The 24206-nt window shown below is 40.7% G+C and overlaps 1 protein-coding gene and 1 long non-coding RNA gene across 3 annotated transcripts; both read left to right on the plus strand.

Annotated features, from left to right (window-relative positions):
* The first annotated feature begins 2724 nt into the window (after window positions 1–2724).
* On the plus strand, window positions 2725–5301 carry LOC115529529 (uncharacterized). The gene is made up of 4 exons (XR_003973564.1): window positions 2725–2766; window positions 3400–3466; window positions 4011–4064; window positions 5234–5301. It is a non-coding gene; the product is annotated as an uncharacterized LOC115529529 (long non-coding RNA).
* Window positions 5302–6788: 1487 nt separating this feature from the next.
* LOC115529501 (uncharacterized) lies at window positions 6789–19361 on the plus strand. Of its 2 annotated transcripts, XM_030338275.1 has the most exons (6): window positions 6789–7165; window positions 12627–12766; window positions 13196–13308; window positions 18097–18172; window positions 18679–18732; window positions 19072–19361. In XM_030338275.1, the coding sequence occupies exons 2-6, from the start codon at window positions 12638–12640 to the stop codon at window positions 19348–19350; spliced, it is 651 nt and encodes a 216-aa protein (XP_030194135.1). In that variant the 5' UTR covers window positions 6789–7165; window positions 12627–12637; the 3' UTR covers window positions 19351–19361. The 2 variants fall into 2 exon arrangements, 1 of the variants encoding a protein (XP_030194135.1); XR_003973531.1 differs by lacking the exons at window positions 12627–12766; window positions 13196–13308; window positions 18097–18172; window positions 18679–18732; window positions 19072–19361 and adding exons at window positions 7348–7423; window positions 8004–8057; window positions 8433–9021 and having other exon boundaries at window positions 6942–7165.
* Window positions 19362–24206: the final 4845 nt, after the last annotated feature.

Genomic DNA, 24206 nt, shown 5'->3' on the forward strand with positions numbered 1-24206 from the left:
TTGATTGGACTATTTCCCTCTAAACTCATCCATCTTTCTGTGTTGTTATTTATTGCCTTGTGAAAAAGTATAGAAGAGAAGCTGTTATTTATTTGGGAACAGGCTTTGAATAACCAAATAGTAGGTATTTCTGTTTAGTGTGTTTTGGATGACCCACTCAGTCCGTACTGAGACGTATTGTGTCTGTACGCCTCTACAGCATTCAGAGCTTGTTCAGCTGCATTCTGTCTGCCTTTTATTTTGGATCTCCCGACTCCAATTTAATAACACCCTCAGAGTAAATCTTAGGAACACACAGACACTTAGGTATTCGAGCAGGTCCAGTTTAGTAGGATTTCATAGAATATATTCGGGAAAGACCCAAGATCCATCCTAACCTCTGCTGAAAATAGAAAATAGGAAAACTACCTCGGAAGAACAGCATAAGGTATAGGTGGCAAAATGAAGATATCAAAGTTAGAGGGAACAAAAGAAGGATACACACACACACACACACACGTCCTGTGTGCACAGTGGTTATGTATCTCCCAACGCCATAGTCTCCATGTGACCCAGAGAGGGGTGTTTTAAGACTGCTAAAGTATCGTATTAAGATTCCAATTGCCTACAACGTTGTTGTAGACAATTGGAATCAGCTGCTCTGAAGAGCTTGCAGTGTGTTCATCAATCGATCCATATTTCTATCCATATATTATCTATTATCTATTAGGGCTGTAATGATACGCGTATCGAAACCGAAATCGCGACACTCAAAGCAACGAATCTGTCTCGCGGTGTGAGAAAGCAGAAGGGCGATACGCCCTTTCTAACTCTCCGGTCAAATTGTCCGATTGAACTTTACTAATAATTTGTCTAAATAATAGTCTGCTGACACCGCCCCCTCTTATCAATGCCGTAAGTATGCGAAGAGATGCCCTCTCTGTGATGAAAGCTCTCCGTGGCTACGGAGGATTTCATTTCTCCACAGCTGTCGAAGTCCTCATATGCGATATGAACGACGTTTTTCCAGAGTGGGCCAAGCACAAAAAATGTGCCTGTGTGATCCCTGTCTCTATTGTTTTGTGTGATTTGACCAGCAGTTTGTCTGCTTATAGGTCGGAATGAAGCGGCCACCGATTATTGACAGGATGGGTACTTTATTCTACCGGACTCGTTCGCTTCTTCACTAGACACACGCGCTACCGCTCGCTCTCCTCGCTCGTCCACTCACTCGCTGACGTCACTCACACAAAAACACATACACACACTGCCATTCTCGCGCACACACATAGGCCTACGCTACTCGTCACACTATGCCTCGTAATTGCGACGTTCATGTTAGACGTTCATGTTTTTTCCCATCTACTGAAAGTTAGGCTATTAAACATGTTGCGTTCTATACGGCCTGATTATGTCATTATTTAAGCTACATAGCCTAATAAGAAGTGCTAATAGGATATTTGACTAAACCAACCAAACTAGTTGAGGGTTTTTGCCTACCTGCAAGCATCCTCCAACTGCAATCTTTGGTTATTTATTTATTAATTTAGCTATACTTTAATGGTATTCTTTCTGTTCAAATCTGTTCAGTGTTCCAAATGATTTGTTATTAAATGTTACATTAATTTAATTGTTTTATTAGTGTTGTTTAAATAAATTGCTTTTTAAATTGAAAAAAATCGTGGGATGTATCGAACCGTGGGTCAAAAATCGTGATACAAACCGAATCGTGAGTTGGTGTATCGTTACAGCCCTATTATCTGTACTTAACATAAAACATAAACCCAAGTACAGGCACACACAGACTCACAAAGATAACACATTTCATAGCATTAGGCTCAATTCAGGCCCATGCAGATTTCCCTGTCCAGCACTTTATGAGTCGTGAAGGTCACATCATAACAAGTTGTTTGTCTTTGTGTGTGTGTGTGTGTGTGTGTGTGTGTGTGTGTGTGTGTGTGTGTGTGTGTGTGTGTGTGTGTGTGTGTGTGTGTGTGTTGCTCAAAGCGTATTATTATGAATGTTTTCAATGTTTCCACATTATTACCATGTTCGGCATTCAATTTGAGATGTTCCCAGGTTCAGGAAGAGACTATAGTATATTGTCACGCCCAGCTTTACCGTGCTGGGTGGGTCTGTCGATCTGGCTACCTGGCGTGCCAGTGGTACCTGTTGTTCCTTTGTTGTCACTAGGGGAGCTGTCTCTAAGCTGATTGGACGGGAGATAAAAGGCGTCTTTTCCCGACGGCTCGCGCTCTCACTGCTGCCCGGCCTGACGCGGGAGGGCTGACTGCAGCTGCGCGCCTCAACTGCACCTCATTTTGCTGTGTCCGTCATCTACTGATCTGCACTACACTTTTGGTTCTCATTACTGATAACATCTTGTATTTCGTTCGTCCTTTAATAAATGTTTGTTATCCCTTTTTGATCAGCGTGGTCTCCCTGGTTATGTCAGTTCTACTCGAGCCAAGTGGTCCTGACAATATCATATCAAATATAAAGATGACATGTTACTTTCAACAACAGCTTTGGTTAACCGCTCCACCGGCTCCACCTGCACCAGGGAGCGCTGGGAAGCAACCCAGTCCGTCAGTGGATTACAAAGAATGAAAGAGATGGTGATGTGCCCTCTGTGTGAACAGAGGGCTGGGCTAAACAACAGCTACTCCTCTAACCCTAACCCTAACCCACACTGACAACCTTCTGGCCATCGAGACTTTATTGCCGTTTGAAGCAGGTCGATTGTGAATTCTCTCTCGCGTACATCCAAGCATCTCCAGCCAACAGGTGAGGACGGAAACTGACCCTGTGTCTCTAGTGATGGTTACCACGGGTACCGGACATTCCTTTAAACTGAAGTATTTTTTTTGGGGGTCAGAGTTAGGGTCTTATCTTCGTTATTAACATTAAGTATTTGTTATTATTGTTATTATTATTTCAACCTAGTCTCACGGAAATACGTGACACTGTCACGTCACATCATTTAATCTATTCATTCGTGATCTGGGACACGTAATTTCAATTTTTTCGTGCCAAAAGCACAAATTTCAAACTCGAAAAAGAACAGATGAAGCAGCTACCTTTTTCCGCCGCGGTTTGCGTACAGAGCAGCACACCTGCATAAGATGTATCCTTGAAATGTCACAATTTCTCAGAATCAAAGGTGAAAGTAGAAACAGGTGGCCAAAAGCTGTCATATTGTAAGAAATGTGTGCTTTTTGGCACAAAAAAAATGAAATTACGTATCCCAGATCACGAATGATTAGATAGATGACGTGACAGTGTCACGTATTTCCGTGAGACTAGGTTGATTATTTACATACATTTATATATTTTAACACCCATCAGACAGTGAAATAGTACTACTATGACATTCCTGTCTGAGCCACAAATAACTTCTTGTTGTTCTGTGATCTTTAGAATGACCCGCGCTGTCTTATCCATCCTGGTGATGTTTGTGTGTCTTGCACATACGCGGGAGACACTGGTAAATATATATGATCTTTTTCTACACTGCGAGCTGCAGTTCTTCTGGATAAAGAGGATACAAAGCACTACACAGTAACGTTTACATTTCTAAACCAATTTCAATGACTCGTGTTCAATACAAAAGTAAAACCAATACAATGATTTTAATTTGATTTTAAAATGACTTGGTGAAGAGGTTTGCAGCCCCGCCTAGCTGAAGAGCAATCAGACCCATCATTTTATTTTTAATTTTTAATCTTTTTCTTTTCAGCTTCCAATGTATGAAGAATAAAAAAATCACAATTTCTTTATTCCAATGTTAATCTTACTCCCTATTCTTGGCAGAAATACATCATTAAAAAAAAAAAAATCGGACTCGAAAACACAAAGGATTTGCCAAAAAATCCTGACTAAGATGTGGGGGTCGTTTAACAAATGTTGGCAATGCGCATGACAATAATTTTAAGGGGTCATAGCCGACTTATACCAGTTGGACGACTGGTCAAGGGAACAAATGTCTTTAAAACTGCAAATAGACTAACTTATGACTTCTCAACTCTTAGGATGACTTCAAGATGGTGATTGAAGATGTCGAATTGTACATCAATTCCTTGAAGGTGAGTCACGTCTCGCACAGTGCTGTCAGAACTACGGCACAAATTTGTCACGGTCAGACTCAGTTCACTTAAAGGGACACTGTGTAATATTTTAAGTAATTTATTACCTCAAATCAACGTATTCATTCATAAATAAGTCCTCATTGGTGTAAAATTATCTCTGCCAAAAATCTCACTTATCCTCCTGAGCGAAGGATAATTAATATGTAGTTACATAAGACGGGTAAGCTTCATGGAGGCTTCCATGTTCTTCAGGTCTATGACCTGCCGAGAGGGACAAAAAGCACTATGTGGTACAGGAAATACATCATTAGCTTACACTAATGATTCAATGCAGTTTGAAATTTGTTTGAAATAACAAACCTCATCATCACTCGATTGACTCGATGAGGTAGTATTGGATGTCATGAAACAGCTTCTTGGCACATACTGCCCACCGTAGTTTTTGAACAAACGAGCACTATTAGTTTGAATGCAATATACAATTGTACCACTAGATGGGAGTGATTTTTACACAGTGTCCCTTTAAAGGTTGGGCATGGGATTTGCGAAACGCCAGGAGATTTTGAAAATACACAACTCAAATGGTCCTACCCCCTCTCCTTCAACGCTAACTCTGACTCCACCCATTCCAAGTACATGGACGCGCAATCATGCACAAGCGAACAAGAGAGCGAGCCATTAGCTAGTTAGCTAACTCCAGTAGCTACCGCAGGATAACAACAAACAGAAGCTTGCTCTGGGTCACGAGCTTTGAGTACGTGCACGAAGGGGTCACGCGGGGAGCGGGGGAGTGCAGTACGACCTTTTGATTGACGTACTTACTGTCCAGTGCCACTCGGTGGGTCTGGAAATCATTGGTTGGAGTTTTTCGAGCCCTGCCCGTTCCACAGATGATTGACTTGTTTATTTTTCTTGTCAGTACTTCTAACTCAGTGGCTGTAAGTGGGTTATGATAAGGATTTCAAGTAATTTTGCAAAATTGGCCAAAAAAGAGAATTCCATACCCAACCTTTAAAATGAAGAAGCTAAAATTATGATTATTATGATTTAATTTATTAAGGTCACATAAAACAATTTACCCTTTTACATCAGTTTATCTCACATTAATTTCCGGCTTGCCGAATATTATCTCAACCTGTTCCACCTGTTGTTCTCTGCACTTCCAGGAAGAAGATTTTGAGATGGTTGCTAACAGCTTCATAGACCAGTATATGCGTATAACGGACAATGTATTCAACAACCTACAATTCATTGGGCCTGAGTTTGCGGTAGCCAATAAGATATTTGAGGCATTGATTGAGATTATCCCTGAACTAAAAGCTAAATGGCTCAAGTCCCCTGAAGACTATAAGCTTTTTTGGGAGTACATCCAGAAGGCAATCGACGGAATCAAAGTCTTGCATGAAATCATGGTGATCAAAGATGAATTATAATCACACCTTCTTAACCTTAGCATTAGTTAATGCAGTAATGAGCATTATTATATAGCATTAGCATAGGGGTTAGAGTGAGTTGGTTCATCATCGTCACTGAGTCACACAGGATGATGGAGGCTGGAACCTGTTGGCCCGTGGCAGAAAGTGTCAGTCAGGGTCAGATAGTTTAGGTTTCTGGCTGCTTTATTTGTTGTTTTTGTGGTTGTATCAAGGTTTAACTGAGTGAACATCTGTAAAAATGTCATGATGTTTTAGGTTTTGGGTCTTTCTTTTCACAACATCTGTTCTGTCTGCCTTTGTACAAGATATTGTAAACTCTCCTTAATTACAGGTTGCATTTAAAAGGTTAGTTCAAACATTTGAAGAAATAAATGTTTTTGTCACTTCTTGGTATTCTTATTTGATTGGACTATTTCCCTCTAAACTCATCCATCTTTCTGTGTTGTTGTTTTTTCTTGCCTTGTGAAAAAGTATAGAAGAGAAGCTGTAATTTATTTGGGAACATTAATAACAACCATTTAATAACACCCTCAGAGTAAATCTGAGGAACACACAGACACTTAGGTAGTCTAGTAGGTCCAGTTTAGTAGAATTTCATAGAATATAATCGGGAAAGATCCAAGATCCATCCTCACATGTGCTAAAAATAGAAAATAGGAGAACTACCTCGGAAGAACAGCATAAGGGATAGGTGGCAAAATGAAGATATCAAAGTTAGAGGGAACAAAAGAAGGACACACACACACACACACACACACACACACACACACACACACACACACACACACACACACACACACACTCTGTGCACAGTGGTTATGCATCTCCCAACACCATGGTCTCCATGTGACCCAGAAAGAGGTGTTTTAAGACTGCTGAAGTATCGTATAAAGATTCCAATTGTCTACAACGTTGTTGTAAACAATTGGAATCAGCTGCTCTGAAGAGCTTGCAGTGTGTTCATCAATCGATCCATATCTCTATCCATATATTATCTATTATCTATACTTAACATAGAAACATAAACCCAAGTACAGGCACACACAGACTCACAAAGTTAACACATTTCATAGCATTAGGCTCAATTCATGCCCATGCAGATTTCCCTGTCCAGCACTTTATGAGTCGTGAAGGTCACATCATATGAAGTGGTTTGTCTTTGCGTGTGTGTAAGCGTGTGTGTGTGTGTGTGTGTGTGTGTGTGTGTGTGTGTGTGTGTGTGTGTGTGTGTGTGTGTGTGTGTGTGTGTGTGTGTGTGTGTTGCTCAAAGCGTATTATTATGAATGTTTTCAATGTTTCCACATTTTTACCATGTTTGGTATTCAATTTGAGATGTTCCCAGGTTCAGGAAGAGACTAAAGTATATTATTAAATATAAAGATGACATGTTACTCAACAACAGCTTTGGTTAACCGCCCCACCGGCTCCACCTGCACCAGGGAGCGTTGGGAAGCACCCCAGTCCGTCAATGGACTACAAAGAATGAAAGAGATGGTGATGTGCCCTCGGTGTGAACAGAGGGCTGGGCTAAACAACAGCTACTCCTCTAACCCTAACCCTAACCCACACTGACAACCTTCTGGCCATCAAGACTTTATTGCAGTTCAAGCAGGTCTATTGTGAATTCTCTCTCACGGACATCCAAGCATCTCCAGCCAACAGGTGAGGACGGACTGACCCTGTGTCTCATGGTTACCACTCGTACCATATTTTTTTGATTATTCTTATCGTTGTTATTATTATTTATATTCATCTTTAGAATTGAACACCCACTTGACAGGGTCAACTACATTGGCCTTCCATTCCATGTCAGGAAGAACTGATCTTTCTTCTGGTCTCTTTAGGATGACCCGCGCTGTCTTGTCCATCCTGGTGATCTGTGTGTGTCTTGCACCGATGCTGGAGGTCAACAGCACACAGGTAAATGTGTCTGGTCTTTTTCTACTCTACAAAGAGCTGCAGTTTTTCTGGATATAAAGCACTTTAACGTTTACATTTCTCATCCGATAATAATGAGTCATTTTATTAAAGTAATCATGATTTACGTGTGGTTAAATGCAGAAGTATATATAATAAGATTTAATTTGATTTTAAGACAACTCTGAGAAAAGGTCATCAGGCCCGCCCAGTTCCAGAGCAATAAGCCTGATAACTCCACAAAATAATTCTCGACATTGAAATAAAGCATTGCAGGCAAATAACTAAAAATATGCTAAAACATATTCTGACATAGATGAAGAAAGCATAACGACACTGCAAGACATGTAGCAAGGGGTCGTTGAACAAATGCATGCAATGCGCATGAAAGTGATCTTTTTATGCACCTTTTATTTAATTATATTTAATTTAATTATTTCCCATGCCTCAATTCTACCTCTTTGAGCGGCTGTTATGCTTCTTAAGGGGTCATAGCTGACTCATACCAGTTGGACCACTTGGTCAAGGGAACAAATGTCTTCAAAACTGCAAATAGTCTAACTTATGACTCATTCACTCTCAGGATGACCACAAGAAGAATGATGAAGTTATGGAATTCCACATCAATTCCTTGAAGGTGGGTCACATCTCACACGGTGCTGTCAGAACTACGGCACAAATTGGTCACGCCAGACTCAGCTCACTTAAAATGAAGAAGCAAAAATTATGATTATTATGATTTCATTTATTCTGGTCACGTAAAACAATTTACCCTTGTACACTACTTCACGTCAGTTTATCTCACATTAACGTCCGGCTCACTAAACATTATCTCTTACATGGTGCAGAAATAACTGATAACAGAAAACAACATAAACTGTAAAACTTGAAGTAAAAAAATATCTAAACAATAAATAAAAAATATGACATTGCATTATGCAGCACAAGACAGTAACAACATACCTTACGCTTTTATAAAATACAAACTGTAACCTGTTTTCTGCACTTCCAGGAACTACTCAAATTTAAGACGGACGCCCAAGCTGACAAATTAACAGAGACAGATCGTAAACTGGACGGTACGTCGGACATCCTACAAAATACTGGGGATAAGTTTCCGGGAGCCAAGAAGCAATTGGAGACATTGAAGGAATATAGCTCTGAACTAAAAGCTGAATTGCTCCTGATCAATGAAAAAGGTGAGCTCCTTTGGGAGTCCATACGGAAGCTATTCAAAGAAGTCCATGAAACCGAGGTGAACAAAGATGAATTATAATCACACCTTATTAACATTAGCATTAGTTGATGCATTGGTAAACATTATTATACGGCATTAGCATAGGGGTTAGTGTGAGTGGGTTCTTCATCGCTGATGCGTCACTGCGTCACACAGGATGGAAGCTGGAACCTGTTGGCCCTTGTCAGAAAGTGTCAGTCAGGGTCAGATAGTTTAGGTTTGTGACTGCTTTATTTGTTGTTTTTGTGGTTGTATTAAGTTTAACTGAGTGCACACTTGTACAAATGACATGATGTTTTTGGTTTGGGTCTTCCTTTTCACAATACCTGTTCCGTCTGTTTGTATACAGATCTTGTAAACTCTCCTTAATTACTGGTTAATATACTTATAAATAAATGTTTTTGCCTTATCTTGGTATTGTTATTTGTTTGGACTATTTATTATTTTCTTGCCTTGTGAAAAAGTATAGAAGAGAAGCTGTTATTTATTTGGCAACAGGCTTTGAATAACCGAATGCAGGTCTCTGTGAACACGCCCTAGCCTTAAAAGAACTGCAGATTCCTTTACAAACACAAGAAACAAAAGCATGGGAACAAAACAACAAGATAAAATCTAGTTGAACGTTCATTGATGTGATTATTAGTATATTATGCTATATAACATTTTATAGCAAATAGCAAGTAGGTATATATATTAAGCTCTCGCATTTTGGTTGAGCGCATTCGATTTCCCAATTTGGACAAATGTAAACACAAGAATGTCTACTTAGGTTTAGGTGTGGACGCTCATTGCTCAAAAACAAAACAAACAAAAGCTCTCAATCATTAAAAGCTGGTCTGTATGGTCTCGATATGGAATTTCTTTGTGCTGAAGGTCCGGTGTGCAGAATTAATGAACAACTAGCGGTAAGGTTGCAGAATGCCACCAACTGAATTCCCCTCCCTTTCCAACAACTACGGTGACCTTCACTGGACTTTATTGTGTAAGGTACCAGTAGGTATTTCAGTTTGGCGTGTTTTGGATGACCCACTCAGTCCGTACTGAGACGTATTGTGTCTGTACATCTCCACAGCATTCAGAGCCTGTTCAGCTGCATTCTGTCAGGCTTTTATTTTGGATCTCCCGACTCCCATTTAATAAAACCCTCCGAGTAAATCTGAGGAACACACAGACACTTAGGTAGTCTAGTAGGTCGAGTTTAGTAGGATTTCATAGAATATATTCGGGAAAGACCCAAGATCCACCCTAACCTGTGCTGAAAATAGAAAATAGGAAAACTACCACGGAAGAACAGCAGAAGGGATAGGTGGCAAAATGAAGATATCAAAGTTAGAGGGAACGAAAGAAGGATGCACACACACACACACACACACACACACACACACACACACACACACACACACACACACACACACACACACACACACACACACACACACACACACACACACACACACACACACACACACACACACACTCTTCCTGAACATGGGAATATCTAAAATTGAATGCCAAAAATGGTAAAAAGGAGGAAACATTGAAAACATATATAATGCTACACATTGAGCAACACACACACACACGCACTCACACACACGCTTACACACACACAAAGACAAACCACTTAATATGATGTGACCTTCACGACTCATAGGACAGGAAAATCTGCATGGGCATGAATTTGGCCTAATGCTATGAAAAGTGTTATTTGTGTGGGTTTGTGTGTGTCTGTACTTGGGTTTACGTTTCTATGTTAATAGATAATGGATAATGTATGGATAGAAATATGGATCGATGGATCAACACTACACTGCAAATTCTTCACAGCAGCTGATTCCAATTGTCTACAACAACATTGCATTCTTTATTCATCTTAAAACACCTCTTTCTGGGACACATGGAGACCATGGCGATGGGAGATGGGGGGTGAGATAGTTTAGGTTCCTGGCTGCTTTATTCGATTTTTTGTGGTTGTATTCAGGTTTAACTGAGTGAACATCGGTGCAAATGTCTTGATGTTTTTGCTCTATCTTTTCACAATATCTGTTCCGTCTGCCTTTGTATACAGATCTTGTAAACTCTCTTTAATTAAAGGTTGCATTTAAAAGACCTTTTTATGGACAAATGTTTTTGTCATTGCTTGGTATTCTTATTTGATTGGACTATATCCCTCTAAACTCAACCACCTTTCCGTGGTGTGTTTTTTTCTTGCCTTGTGATAAACTATAGAAGAGAAGCCGTATGTCATTTATTTGGCAACAGCAGGCTTTGAATACCCAAATGCAGGTCTCAGTGAACACGCCCTAGCCTTTAAAGAACTACAGATTCCTGTACAAACACAGCAAACAAAAACATGCGAACAAAACAACAAGTGGAAATCTAGTTGAACATTAATTTATGTGATCATTGTTACTATATTATGCTATTTACCATTTCATAGAAAATACCAATGATATATTAAGCTCTCACATTTTGGTGGAGCGCATTCAATGTCCCAATTTGGACAAATGTAAACACAAGGACGTCTTTATGGGGCAATTGCTCTGTCGCTAGCTTAGCCACTTTTTAGAGTTGAACACAATTTTAAACTCAAGAAGTCACGTGACGTGACGTCTTAAGCTCCATTGCTATGTCATATGTACTTGTGGTTAAACCTGCAGCTGCGTTTTACCCTGATCTCAGACACTAGAGGGCGTATTTTGTGCGTGTTAGTCTAATCTCGAAACTGACGTGGTTTTAGAGGAGACTAAACCAGTTTGCAGGATGAAACAAGGCTCCATCATAACCAACACACACACAGAATTAGTTTTATGAATTAAAAAAAATAAAAATAAACACCAGATAGTACAGTACTTCAGTACAATACAGGCTACAATATAGGAGTTGCTTAAAGTGCCCGACTAAAGCTCTACAAAGAACAGATTATTTGCATGTAAAAATATAAATGAACGCACAGAGGATCGTACCATTCAACGAAACATAAAAAGGTCAATACTTAACTAAAATGGTTAGCAATGACAAGTAGGCCTAATTGATTGACGTAGGCGAGGGCAGATTCCAGACTCAGATTTCCACAAAAAGTAGCCTAGACTATTTCATAATGTGTCAACATTATTAGCGTTTTTATTTATTATAGTTTTATTATATTAAAGTTCACTTTACGAGTCCATCACACATCTAGGTGGACACGCCCACATTTGAGGTTAAAACATTTTATAAACAAATGTTTTTGTCATATCTTGGTATTCTTATTTGGCCGATTATTTCCCTCTAAACTCAATCACCTTTCTGGGTAATTTTTTCTTGCCTTGTAAAAAAGTATAAGGAGAGGAGCTGATATTTATTTGGCAACAGGCTTTGAATAACCAAATGCAGGTCTCTGTAAAAACTTCCTGTACAAGCCAGACATGCAAACTCCTCAGAGGAAAAAAGGTGACAGTGTCACAGGGGGATTTTATTTTTATTGTAATATGCAAATGACACTAGTCTGAGCGTGACTTAACAAAACTCAGCATACTTGATCAATAATCAATGTCAAAACATCCTTAAGGCTTATAAAAAATATTTTATTTACAACTGTCACAAAAATATTTTTTGTTTCTTAGCCTGGTGTTCAGAATTTAGTAGCAATAGCGGTAAGGTTGCAGAATGCCACCAACAGAACTCCTCTCCCTTTCCAACAGCTACGGCATGCTCAACAGCTTTGGTTGAACACTTCCTCCTCCACTGGCTGGGTGTGAGGGTTCGTCAATCTGGTCCGTCGGGAAGTACACAGAAAGAATTTAATGTTTCGTTTTTGTGATGAAGTGTTTACCAGTGAGAATGGGAATGTGCCCAGAACAAATCGCTGGGCTACACCTGCCAACCTTCTGGCCATCGAGACTTTACTTTCATCGTTAATATTATATATTTTTGATTATTGTTATGAGTATTCATATTAGTCTTTATATTTGAACACCCATCGGACAGGGAAAACTACAATGGCATTCCTCTCCGGGCTCGGAAGAACTTATTTTTCTCCTGGTCTCTTTAGGATGACCCGCGCTGTCTTGTTCATCCTGGTGATCTTTGTGTGTCTTGCACCGATACTGGAGTTCAACAGCACACAGGTAAATATGTCTGGTCTTTTTCTACTCTGCAATGAGCTGCAGTTCTTCGGGATAAAAAGCACTATAACGTTTACATTTCTGAACCGATAATAATGAGTCAGTTTATTCATGTTATTATGATATGCCTGTAGTTAAATACAAAAGTGTATATGCAATGATATGATTTCATTTGATTTTAAAACCACTCGGTGAAAAGGTTATCAGCCCCGCCAAGTTCCAGAGCAATCAGCCCGATAAGTCCCCAAAAAAGTTTGTTGAGCTCACATTAACGTCCGGCTCGCTGTACATTATCACCTACATGGTGTGGAAATAACTGATACCAAAATATGTAAAACTTGGTAATAATAATAGAATAGCACAATAAAGTAACAACATAGCTCATGCTGGTGTATTATATAACTTGTAACCTGTTGTTCTCTGTGCTTCCAGGCACTCTACAACAAGGATCGTTCACTGAAGGATGAGCTCTACCAGACACTGAAGGAGTTTACAACTGAAATACGCCTCCATTATGTTGTTTTCGAGGAGGTGTTCACGATTTGGTAAGAAGGAAATGTATGTGTCAAAACTGAATTGTAATCAAATCAGAATGTTCAATTAATTATCCATTTATTAACATTAATTAATGCAGCAATAATCATCATTATATGGCGTTTGTTTAGCGGTTAGAGTTGGTGGGTTCATCATCGCTGATGCGTCACACAGGATTTTTTATCATCCTGCTAATATAGTAGCAGGCCTCTCACACAATTTACTCAGTTACTCATGTGCGCATGTGCCAAGCAGTCTGCAGTTCACACAACACACAGCACGCGCGAACGTATACATACACTGCAAGCACGCACATACACACATCGCACACACACGGACATGCGCACAAACATACATGGAAACGCACACACACCATCGCGCACACACATACACACTAGGGCTTTGACTTTTGCCCAAAAATCATATTCGAAGTTTGTTTGTTTATTAATATTAATATTCAAATATATTCGAATATTTATTAATAATATTTTGACAATTAAATGCCTTCAGTAAGACCTGTGCTGAATCCGAATACTTAGTACTAGGGATCGACCGATATATCGGTCGGCCGATATTATCGGCCGATATTCGCGTTCTTTACGTGTATCGGTATCGGCCGATACGCGGCAGATTTTCGCCGTTTTTTTTTTCTACCTCACCTGTTTTTAATATTTGTTAAATATTGTTCATCTACTTGTTCTTACTTGTTCTACCTCACCTGTTTTTACTATTTGTTAAATATTGTTCATCTACTTGTTCTTACTTGTTCTACTTCACCTGTTTTTACTATTTGTTAAATATTGTTTTTTAGATTGAAGTTCAATAAAAGTTTCTTTAAAAAAAAAAAAAAAAAAAATTGGCTCAAGAAAATCGGTATCGGCGTATCTGCGTATCGGCTAAGGCTGATGAAAAAATATCGGTATCGGCCCTAAAAAATCGGTATCGGTCGATCCCTAGTACATACTATTTCTGTTAAGTGTCTACTACTTGACGGTACTACACTTGACAGTGTAGTACGGTCTACAGCTATGCGTAGAACGCCTCTGAACGCTTCCGAACACCGCCGAAACTCCACCGGATGTTTGGAGATGACGTATCTCCCCTCAAATTACCTTGATAAGTTACCTGTTTCCGTCTTGTCATCGTTGCTATTAAAAATGTCTCTTTGTACTTATTTACTTACTTTACTTTTTTACTCTTTTTAATGTCTCTTTTTTTCGCCGCTTTCTACAACGTTTCTAAGCCGCTGTTGGTGGTGTCGGGTCAGCCATCTCTTCTTCGTTCGTTACCAGACTCCGGTTGCATTGTGGGATAGCGTAGTGACCTACCGTTTATACTGTGGCGGTAGCACGCATTCGGAAACGTTTTCCGTACTACACAATGCGAACTGAGCATTCGGACGCGCTATATTTGTGGCGTACTACAAAATGCATACTATAAGTATGAGTATTCGGATTCAGCCCTGGATTGGGCTTTGCGATGTTTGTTTACCGGCGTTGCTATGGTTACCGGTCATGCGTGTTCCAACGGTTTATTAGGTTTCTAATAAATCGCTGTCTAATCAATACTTAATTCACTGCCTCTTCCGCGGTCATTACAATATTATGAATAGACTGCGTCGGGTTCTCCGACGTCTCTCCCTCTTGGCCTGCCCATAACAGGTTCGAATATTAAGGGCTGCCTAATATTCGTTCGAATTTTGATTTATTTTTTGATATTCTAATTATATTCGAATCACGAAGTTCGGAGTCAAAGCCCTAATACACACGCACGCACACACCGCACGTCAAGACAAAGGCAGCGACACATACATGGCAGCACACACACACGCACGCACGCGCACACACCGCACGTCAAGACAAAAGGCAGCGAAACACTCGCCATGGTAAGACTAGAGTTCCCGTTGTCCGGTAATTACCGGTCAAAAAAATGAGGAGGACCGAAAATTCTAAATGTCTCCGGTCAGAATGACCGATTGGAAATAAGGCCCCGTCCACACGGAGCCGAAACGGGCGAAAACGATCCGGTTTCGTTTTATGCTTAATGTTCAAGGCGCTGTTTCTCCACAGAAAAAAGTGGAGCGCATCAACCCTGCGCTCATACAGCATGCGCGCTGTATGCAAACATTCAGTCACGAGGAGATTCAACCATTGATCAGAACAAAATTGAGCAGGTCCTATGTTCCCGGTTTTCCCCAAAAGGGTCCTATGTTCCCCTGTAGCCATACATAGCGGGGAGCATAGGACCCTTTTTGGGAAAAGCGGGGAACATAGGACCCTTTTCTGGGAAAAGGGTCCTATGTTCCCCGCAATCTATCAATCTTTAAAAATATTTAACCTTTGACGCGGCATTCGCGTAATGACAGCCAATCGGCGTTCAACAGAGTGACATGTCGAACGTAACAGCCAATCAGCGTTCAACCGGCCAACTCAGTGCAGTGCAGTCTGGGGTGAACTGCAGCATGGAGGAGAAAGTGATTGTTGCCGTTTGCGACTCCCGGAGCTCTTTATATAATAGCATATAATATAATTGTATAATAGTATCACGGCCAAAAGCTCTGTGCGCCTCCGGATGGCCGTAGCGCGGGGAGCTCTCGTAGGGATTGGGCTTCTCGGGGTTTGTTTACCGGCGTATGAATATACTGCGTCAGGTTCTCCGACGTCTCTCCCTCTTCCACAAAAGGTAAAGACATGCAATGGTAGTTATCTCGGCCAGAATTTGGCAGTAATGGGGGAAAAAGTAACAGACCGGGGAACATAGAACCCTTTTTAAAAAAAGGGTCCTATGTTCCCCGGTCACATACATATCGGGGAACATAGGACCCTTTTTTGGGAAAAGCAGGGAACATAGGACCCTTTTTAAAAAAAAGGGTCCTATGTTCCCCAGTCTCATACAAAGAGGGGAACATAGGACTCGAGGAACATAGACACGCTCCCCTATAGACTACTGTAGGTTTATGAACTAAACGGCGGCAAGCTAGCGAAAGCCGGCAGCAAGCTTTGCGGAGCACCGATATTTAACAACCATGGCGAATCAAAATATGATCACACACTTCTTCTTTATATAGCCTGCCTATCAATTTTTCTAAGTGCAATAAACACAGACAATATCCGACCGTTTTTTTTCCAATTTGACCGTTAAAATGAAACCTTCCCGGTCACATGACCGGCACCAATTTCTTCTAGCGGAAACACTGGGTAAGACGTTATTTTTTTAAACATAACGGCTCCGCCATCGACACACGCGCAGGTAAGATCATACACGCATACACACCGCATACACGCACGCACATCGAACGAATCATACACAGAAACGCGCACACACACACACGCACGTCAAGACAAAGGCAGCGACACATACAAGGAAGCGCACCCACAGGCGGGTACACACACGCACGCGCACACACCGCACATCAAGACAACGGCAGCGACAAACTCTCCCAGGTAACACGTTCTGTCTATAGACTAAAAATTGCGATAAAAGGGAAGAGACAATTCCTCACCTGCCAAGCAGGTCGATCATTTTGTCATAAAATCCGTTAAATTCAATCGCGCCGACCGGCATATCAACACACAAGTGACGTGATCTTAAAGAGACAGTGTCCCTATAACGCAACGATAACATGTCAATAACACAGTATGATGAATTGCATATCAACACACAAGTGACGTGATCTTAAACAGACAGTGTCCCTATAACGCAACGAAAACATGTCAACAACACAGTATGGTGAATTATGTCTATAGAGTCCACCACAAGACTACACTTTGTTGCTGAAATGTAATATTACTCTTCTCCTTGAGCCTCCCGAAATGTCTTTACACTTTGTTGCTCAAACTAAATATCCCCCCCCCCTCCTTGAGCCTCCCGAAATGTCTTGCGATATTGATATACCCCTTCCCCCCTGCGGCCAGTTTTAGTTTTTTTCTTATGTTTTGTGTGTATGCTATGTGTGACTGTAGGCTACTGCTGCCTGTCTTGGCCAGAACACTGGAAGAGATGTTTAATCTCAATGATGATTATTTTTTTCAACCAAGCAATAGTAGTTGCCTTGCATTTTAAAATGACAATGCACTTTTCAGCCCTGAATAACAGTAAAAGCTATTTAATAATTGATTTGCATGCATTGTATACTACACTTTCAATTGAGCAATTACCCCTGTTACCATAAATTGACTAATTTTATAATGTAATCAAATGCTCACACACTAGCTGCTTTCAGACACACGTGTAAGTCCCGATGTTCTCCTGATGAGCAGTATATGTGAACAACATATCCTGACATTTGTACCCTGAAAATCTCCTGAATAATGCTACCCCTGAGGTAGTATTTTCTCCGTACGAAATGAACCTTATATGTGAATGAGGAGTAGAAGTGGGTATTTCTCACACCACTTTAGTGGGCGTGTTGACGCTTCGGCATGTCATTGATTGGCCCCCTAAATGATAATCAGCCTGTTGCCTTTTGTTCGCTGAATGGTTAAAAAATATTTAAATGTTGGCACTGCTTTTAAGAGTTATTTGTGGTGAACGAATGTTATACGTTGTAACATTATAGGCAAAATATTATTATATTATGCGCTCAGAAATTTGTTACATTATCGACTGGGGTTTCCACATTATTGCAATGGGTTTAAATACAACTAGAGGTTAAGCGCGGTAAACACGCGCGCGAAAACTCTAGTTGTTATTATTGTTGATATACATTTTTATATTTTAACTCCCAACAGACAGGGAAAAATTACTATGGTATTTCTGTCTGTGAAAGGAAGAACTTCTTGTTCTCCTGGTCTCTTTAGGATGACCCGCACTGTCTTGTCCATCCTGGTGGTGTTTGTGTGTCTTGCACCAATGCAGGAGGTATACAGCACACAGGTAAATATGTCCGGTCTTTTCCTACTCTGCAAAGAGCTGCAGTTCTTCTGAATAAAAAGCACTATACATTAACGTTTACATTTCTCAACCGATTTTAATGACTCGATTTTATACATGTGTTTGAATACAAAAGTAAAGTCAATACAATAATATTTTTGTTTGATTTGAAAGGTTGGCAGCTTTTCATGTGTAAAGAATAGAAAAAACACAATTTCTTTATCCCAATCTTAATCTTACTCCCAATTCTTGTTTGAAATGTATCATTAAAATAAATAATTTAAGTCAAAAACACAATGAATTTGACAAATGTTGTTTGTTACACAAATGCATGCAATGCGCATGAAAAATATTTTTCCTGTCCTGAATTCCACCTCTTTTGGCCGCTGTTATGCTTCTTAAGGGGTCATAGCCAACTTATACCTGTTGAACCACTTGGTCAAGGGAACAAATCTCTTTAGAAACTGCAAAAAGGCTGTTGCCTAACTTTTGACTTCTCCACCTCTCAGGATGACATAAAGAAGAAGATTCAAGCTTTGGGATTGAAGGCCAATTCCCTGAAGGTGGGTCACGTCCTTCACAGCGCTGGAAGGCGAATTGGGAATTATCAGACTCAGATGAAGAATAGACTGTGACATTGGCCAGAAATGAAGAAGCTAAAATTATGAATTATTATGATTAAATTTATTGAGGTACCAAACATTTTTACACTTTTATTCTGTCGGGGTCCTGCATCAGAGTTGATCTCATATTAATGTCCGGTTCGCTGAACATTATCCCTTACATGGTGCAGAAATAACTGATACCAAAAAAACAACATGGCAATAAGCAGCACAATAAAGTAACAACATAGCTTATGCTGCTATATAACATAATTCTTAACCTGTTCTCTGCGCTTCCAGGATTACTGCAATACTAAGAAGGAGGCCATCTTTAAAATGTTGGAAAAGGACGATCAGTCCCTTGACGCTGCATTGGCCAAAGCAGAAAAACGCAAGGGGCCCGTGTTTGCAGCAATAAAGGACAAACTTGAGATGGCGAAGGAGTCGAACTCTGAACGAAAAGCTCAATTGCAGCACTTCACTCATGTCTGTGACCTCAGTTGTGAGCACATCCAGAAGGAAATCATGAGACTCAAAGACTTAGTCAATGAACCCGAGGTGATAAAAAATGTATTATAATTATTACTTATTAACATTAGCATTAGTTGATGCATTAGTGAGCATTATTATATAGCATTAGCATAGGGGTTAGCGTCGGTGTGTTCTTCATCGCTGATACGTCACACACAGGATGATGGAGGGTGGAACCTGTTGGCCCGTGGCAGAAAGTGTCAGTCAGGGTCAGGTAGTTCAGGTTTCTGACTGCTTTATTGGTTAGTTTGTGTGGTTGTATCAAGGTTTAACTGAGGGAACATCTGTACAAATGTCATGATATTTTTTTTGTTTTGTTTTTTGGTCTTTCTTTACACAATATCTGTTCTGTCTGCCTTTGTATACAGATCTTGCAAACCTTCCTTTATTACTGGTTGCATTTAAAACACTGGTTAAAACATTTCTGTCATATCTTGATATTCTTATTTGATTGGACTATTTCCCTCTAATCTCAACCACCTTTCTGTGGTGCTTTTTCTTTCTTGCTTTGTGAGAAAGTATAAGAAGAGAAGCTGTTATTTATTTGGCAACTTTGAATAACCAAATGCAGGTCTCTGTGAACATGCCCTGGCCTCAAAATAACTGCAGATTCCTGTACAAACTAGGGCTGTCACTTTTTATTCGAAGTTCGAATATTCGTTCGAAGGTGGGGGGAAAAGTTCGAATTCGAAGTGTAATTCTCCATTCGAACTGTGTGTGCTGCCGTCTCATAAGAACTTCAGACCATTTTAAGTAGTCTGCTTTCGATCCAGCAGAGGGCGCACTAAAATTTTATATCAGTTTGACCTGTTGCCGACCCTCTTGGCCTGGCTATCTGTATCGAATGTTGAATCAACATTCGATACAGATAGGCCAAGAGGGCTTTGAAACAAAACGTAACTGAAGAGAACGCGAACCGAGATACGGCTATTAAAAAACGGCTATTAAAAATGGAGAATTGCGAGGAGTACAATGCTGAGCGGACCATAACGACACCATCACATTTAAAAAGCATCGTATGGAAGCATTTTGGCTTTTACACCGTGGGTGGAAAAGTCACAAACAAAGACGAGGCCGTTTGTCTTCTTTGTGAAAGAGAGCTGTCGTACTTATCGACAACATCAAATTTGCGCACTCATCTGCTAGCTTACCACCGAAATGTAGCAGCAGAGGAACAACTGCTGAGCGGAGCTGCACAGAGTGTACAGCCGCGCGTGACAGCATTCTATTCAGCTCACTCAGCAGGCCCCTTACCTGACCCCCGTAACAAGGCCATCACCGGTAAAATCGTTTATATAGGCTGTGTGTGCCATGGACGACATGCGCTCCGCATATCGCGCTCCGAGCAGTTATTGTTAATGTGTAAAAGACAGCCGCACTTGGCCGTCGGAGCTTCCTCTTGTTGTGTTTACAAATGTGTTATCAAAGATGTGTTTTTATCCTGTGCTGTTATGAATTCAGTAGGTATACGTGATTTCCACAAGAAATAAAAAGAGCAACATAAAAAATCAAGACTGTTGTCGTGTTCTATGGGGGGGGGGGGGGGGGGTCGAATGTATTCGAATGTATTCGAATTAATTATGGGCATTCGAAATTCGTTCGAATTTCATTTTTGGAAAAAGTGACAGCCCTAGTACAAACACAACAAAAGCTCAGGGAAAAAACATGGGAACAAAACAAGCAGAAATCTAGTTGAAGTATATATAGTATATATATATACAGGTGCTGGTCATATTATTAGAATATCATGAAAAAGTTGATTTATTTCATTAATTCCATTTAGAAAGTCAAACCTGTAGAATGTATACATTCATTCCAAACAGACTGATATATAATAAGTGTTTTTTGCCAAAAAGAAGATGATTATAGCTGACAACCAATGAAAACCCTAAATTCAACATCTCAGAAAATTAGAATATGGTGAAAAGGTCAGATATTGAAGACACCTGGTGCCACACTCTAATTAGCTAACTAACTCAAAACACCTGGAAAAGCCTTTAAATGGTCTCTCGTTTTGATTCTGTATGACACACAATCATGGGGAAGACTGCTGACTTGACAACTGTCCAAAAGATGACCATTGATACTTTAAAGAAGGAGGGCAAGACACAAAAGGTCATTGCCAAAGAGGTTGGATGTTCCCAGAGCTCTGTGTCCAAGCACATTCATAGAGAGGCGAAGGGAAGAAAAAGATGTGGTAGAAAAGAGTGTACAAGCAAGAGGGATAAACGCGCCCTGGAGAGGATTGTCAAACAAAACCGATTCAAAAATGTGGGGGAGATCCACAAAGAGTGGACTGTAGCTGGAGTCAGTGCTTCAAGAAGCACCACACACCGACGTATGCAAGATATGGGCTTCAGCTGTCGCATTCCTCGTGTAAAGCCACTCTTGAATAAGAGACAACGTCAAAAGCGTCTCGCCTGGGCTCAAGACAAAAAGGACTGGACTGCTGCTGAGTGGTCCAAAGTTATGTTTTCAGATGAAAGTAAATTTTGTATCTCCTTTGGAAATCAAGGTCCCAGAGTCTGGAGGAAGACAGGAGAGGCACAGAATCCACGTTGCCTGAAGTCCAGTGTAAAATTTCCACAGTCAGTAATGGTCTGGGGTGCCATGTCATCTGCTGCTGTTGGTCCACTGTGTTTCCTGAGGTCCAGGGTCAATGCAGCAGTCTACCAGGAAGTTTTAGAACACTTTATGCTGCCTGCCGCGGACCAACTTTATGGAGGTGACGATTTCATTTTCCAACATGACTTGGCACCTGCACACAGTGCCAAATCTACCAGTACCTGGTTTAAGGACCATGGTATCCCTCTTCTTGATTGGCCTGCAAACTCACCTGACCTTAACCCCATAGAAAACCTATGGGGTATTGTGAAGCGGAAGATGCGAGATGCCAGACCCAACAATGCTGAAGAGCTGAAGGCCACTATTAAAGCAACCTGGGCTCTCATAACACCTGAGGAGTGCAACAGACTGGTCGACTCCATGCCACGCCGTATTGCTGCAGCAATTCAGGCAAAAGGAGCTGCAACTAAGTATTGATTGCCATACATGCTGAAACTTTCCATGTTCATACTTTTCAGTTGGCCCACATTTCTAAAAAATCATTTTTTGTACTAGTCGTAACTAATATTCTAATTTTCTGAGATACTGAATTTGGGATTTTCAGTAATTGTCAGTACTATTCATCCAAATTAAAAGAAATAAACATTTCAAATATATCACTCTGTGTGTAATGAATTGATATAATATGTAAGTTTCACGTTCTGAATATAATTACTGAAATAAATCAACTTTTTCATGATATTCTAATAATTTGACCAGCACCTGTATATATTAAGCTCCCGCATTCAATGTCCCAAATTGGACAAATGTTAACACAAGAACGTCTTTAAAGGTTAAGGTGTTGATGCTCAATGCTTTGCAAAACCAAACCAAACAAACTCTCAATAATTAAAACTGGTATACCTCGATATGGAACTACTTTGTGCTGAAGGTCTGGTGCACAGTATTTAGTAACAACTAGCGGTAAGGCTGCAGAATGCCACCAACTGAATTCCCCTCGCTTTCATTATAGGGAAAGACACACACACACACACACACACACACACACACACACACACACACACACACACACACACACACACACACACACACACACACACACACACACACACACACACACACACGGTAATGTACCTACAGAGACTGGTTGGGTGAGGCACACATCTCCCAACGCCATGTGACCCAGAAAGAGGTGTTTTTAGATGACTAAAGTATGCAACGTTGTTGCAGACGATTGGATTCAGTTGCTGAATCTTGACAAGCGGTCCGGGTGCTCCTAATCAGCTCCACTGATGCAACACACCTGAGCATGGGCTGAGACATGCCAACAGAACAGGGACAAACACAGAAAGCAAGCCCCCCTTCTGAGGCTGAAGTGTGCACGTTTAACTTGATTGTGCCCCTGCCACACCCAGAGACCAGTGCACTGCCACTGCAAGGCCAGTGGGGTGTAGAGGGGCGTAACAATGCCCACAGAGATTTGCATTGTACTGCCAGAATGTCTTATGATGGACAATTAGCGGAGGTTGTTTACGCCAAGAGGCAAATGCCTCTTGGCAGTTTACGCCAAGAGGCGATCAATGGTATTACACCTGTTTTCAACCCATTGTTGGAAGCCGGGGTCATAATTCCGTGTCTGTATTCACCATGCAGTACCCCAATATTCCAAGTGAAAAAGGCACCTGTTGAAGGGCAACCTACAGCGTAGCGGTAGGTTTGAAAAAGGTAAAAGATGCAGTGCATCCTAGATCACCCATTGTTCCTGATCCTCACACTCAGGTACCTGGAAATAGTAAATGGCTTTCAATGGTTGACTTGGCAAACGCGTTTTATAACATACCGGTGGATCCAGCAAGCCAATTCTGGGTTGTTTTTTTTGGTTTAATGGTAAACCATATGTGAATCAAGAACGTGAAATAAATAAATACGATACTCGATTATTACAATTTAGCACAGCCAATATGAGACAGTACACACAGCCATGGCATGACCCCGACCTGCCCCAACTGACCCCCGACAACTTGACGTGGATAACAGCAGCAGACGCTGCTTTTATATACCTTAAAATGGCCATAACTACTTTAGGTTATTCCGGACCGAAAAACGCTCCTTCACAGACTGTGTGGCAGAAAAATGGATACTATTATAGCTCTTCCACCTGGGAATGATGTACTGTATTTTGCTGGTTCTAGGCTAAAGAATCTGATTACAGGTATAAGTGAAGTGGGCTATGCCTTTGCAACGCAGGACTACGTGGTTGAATCTGCAAGATAACCATCTAACCTCGCCTCAGTCAGAGAGTCCAACAGGTGAAGCTGGGCTCTTCTCTTTCTGATCAA

Source organism: Gadus morhua, chromosome 17 (assembly GCF_902167405.1).
Source record: "Gadus morhua chromosome 17, gadMor3.0, whole genome shotgun sequence".
In the NCBI taxonomy this organism is placed as follows: Eukaryota; Metazoa; Chordata; class Actinopteri; order Gadiformes; family Gadidae; genus Gadus; species Gadus morhua.

Excerpts from the sequence above, each read along its gene's own strand:
- LOC115529501 (XM_030338275.1), top strand. The coding sequence starts at position 12,638 with ATGGCATTCCTCTCCGGGCTCGGAAGAACTTATTTTTCTCCTGGTCTC. Across the intron at positions 13,309-18,096 it reads GAGGAGGTGTTCACGATTTG|GATGACCCGCACTGTCTTGT; the intron begins GTAAGAAGGAAA and ends TGGTCTCTTTAG. Across the intron at positions 18,173-18,678 it reads AGGAGGTATACAGCACACAG|GATGACATAAAGAAGAAGAT; the intron begins GTAAATATGTCC and ends TCCACCTCTCAG.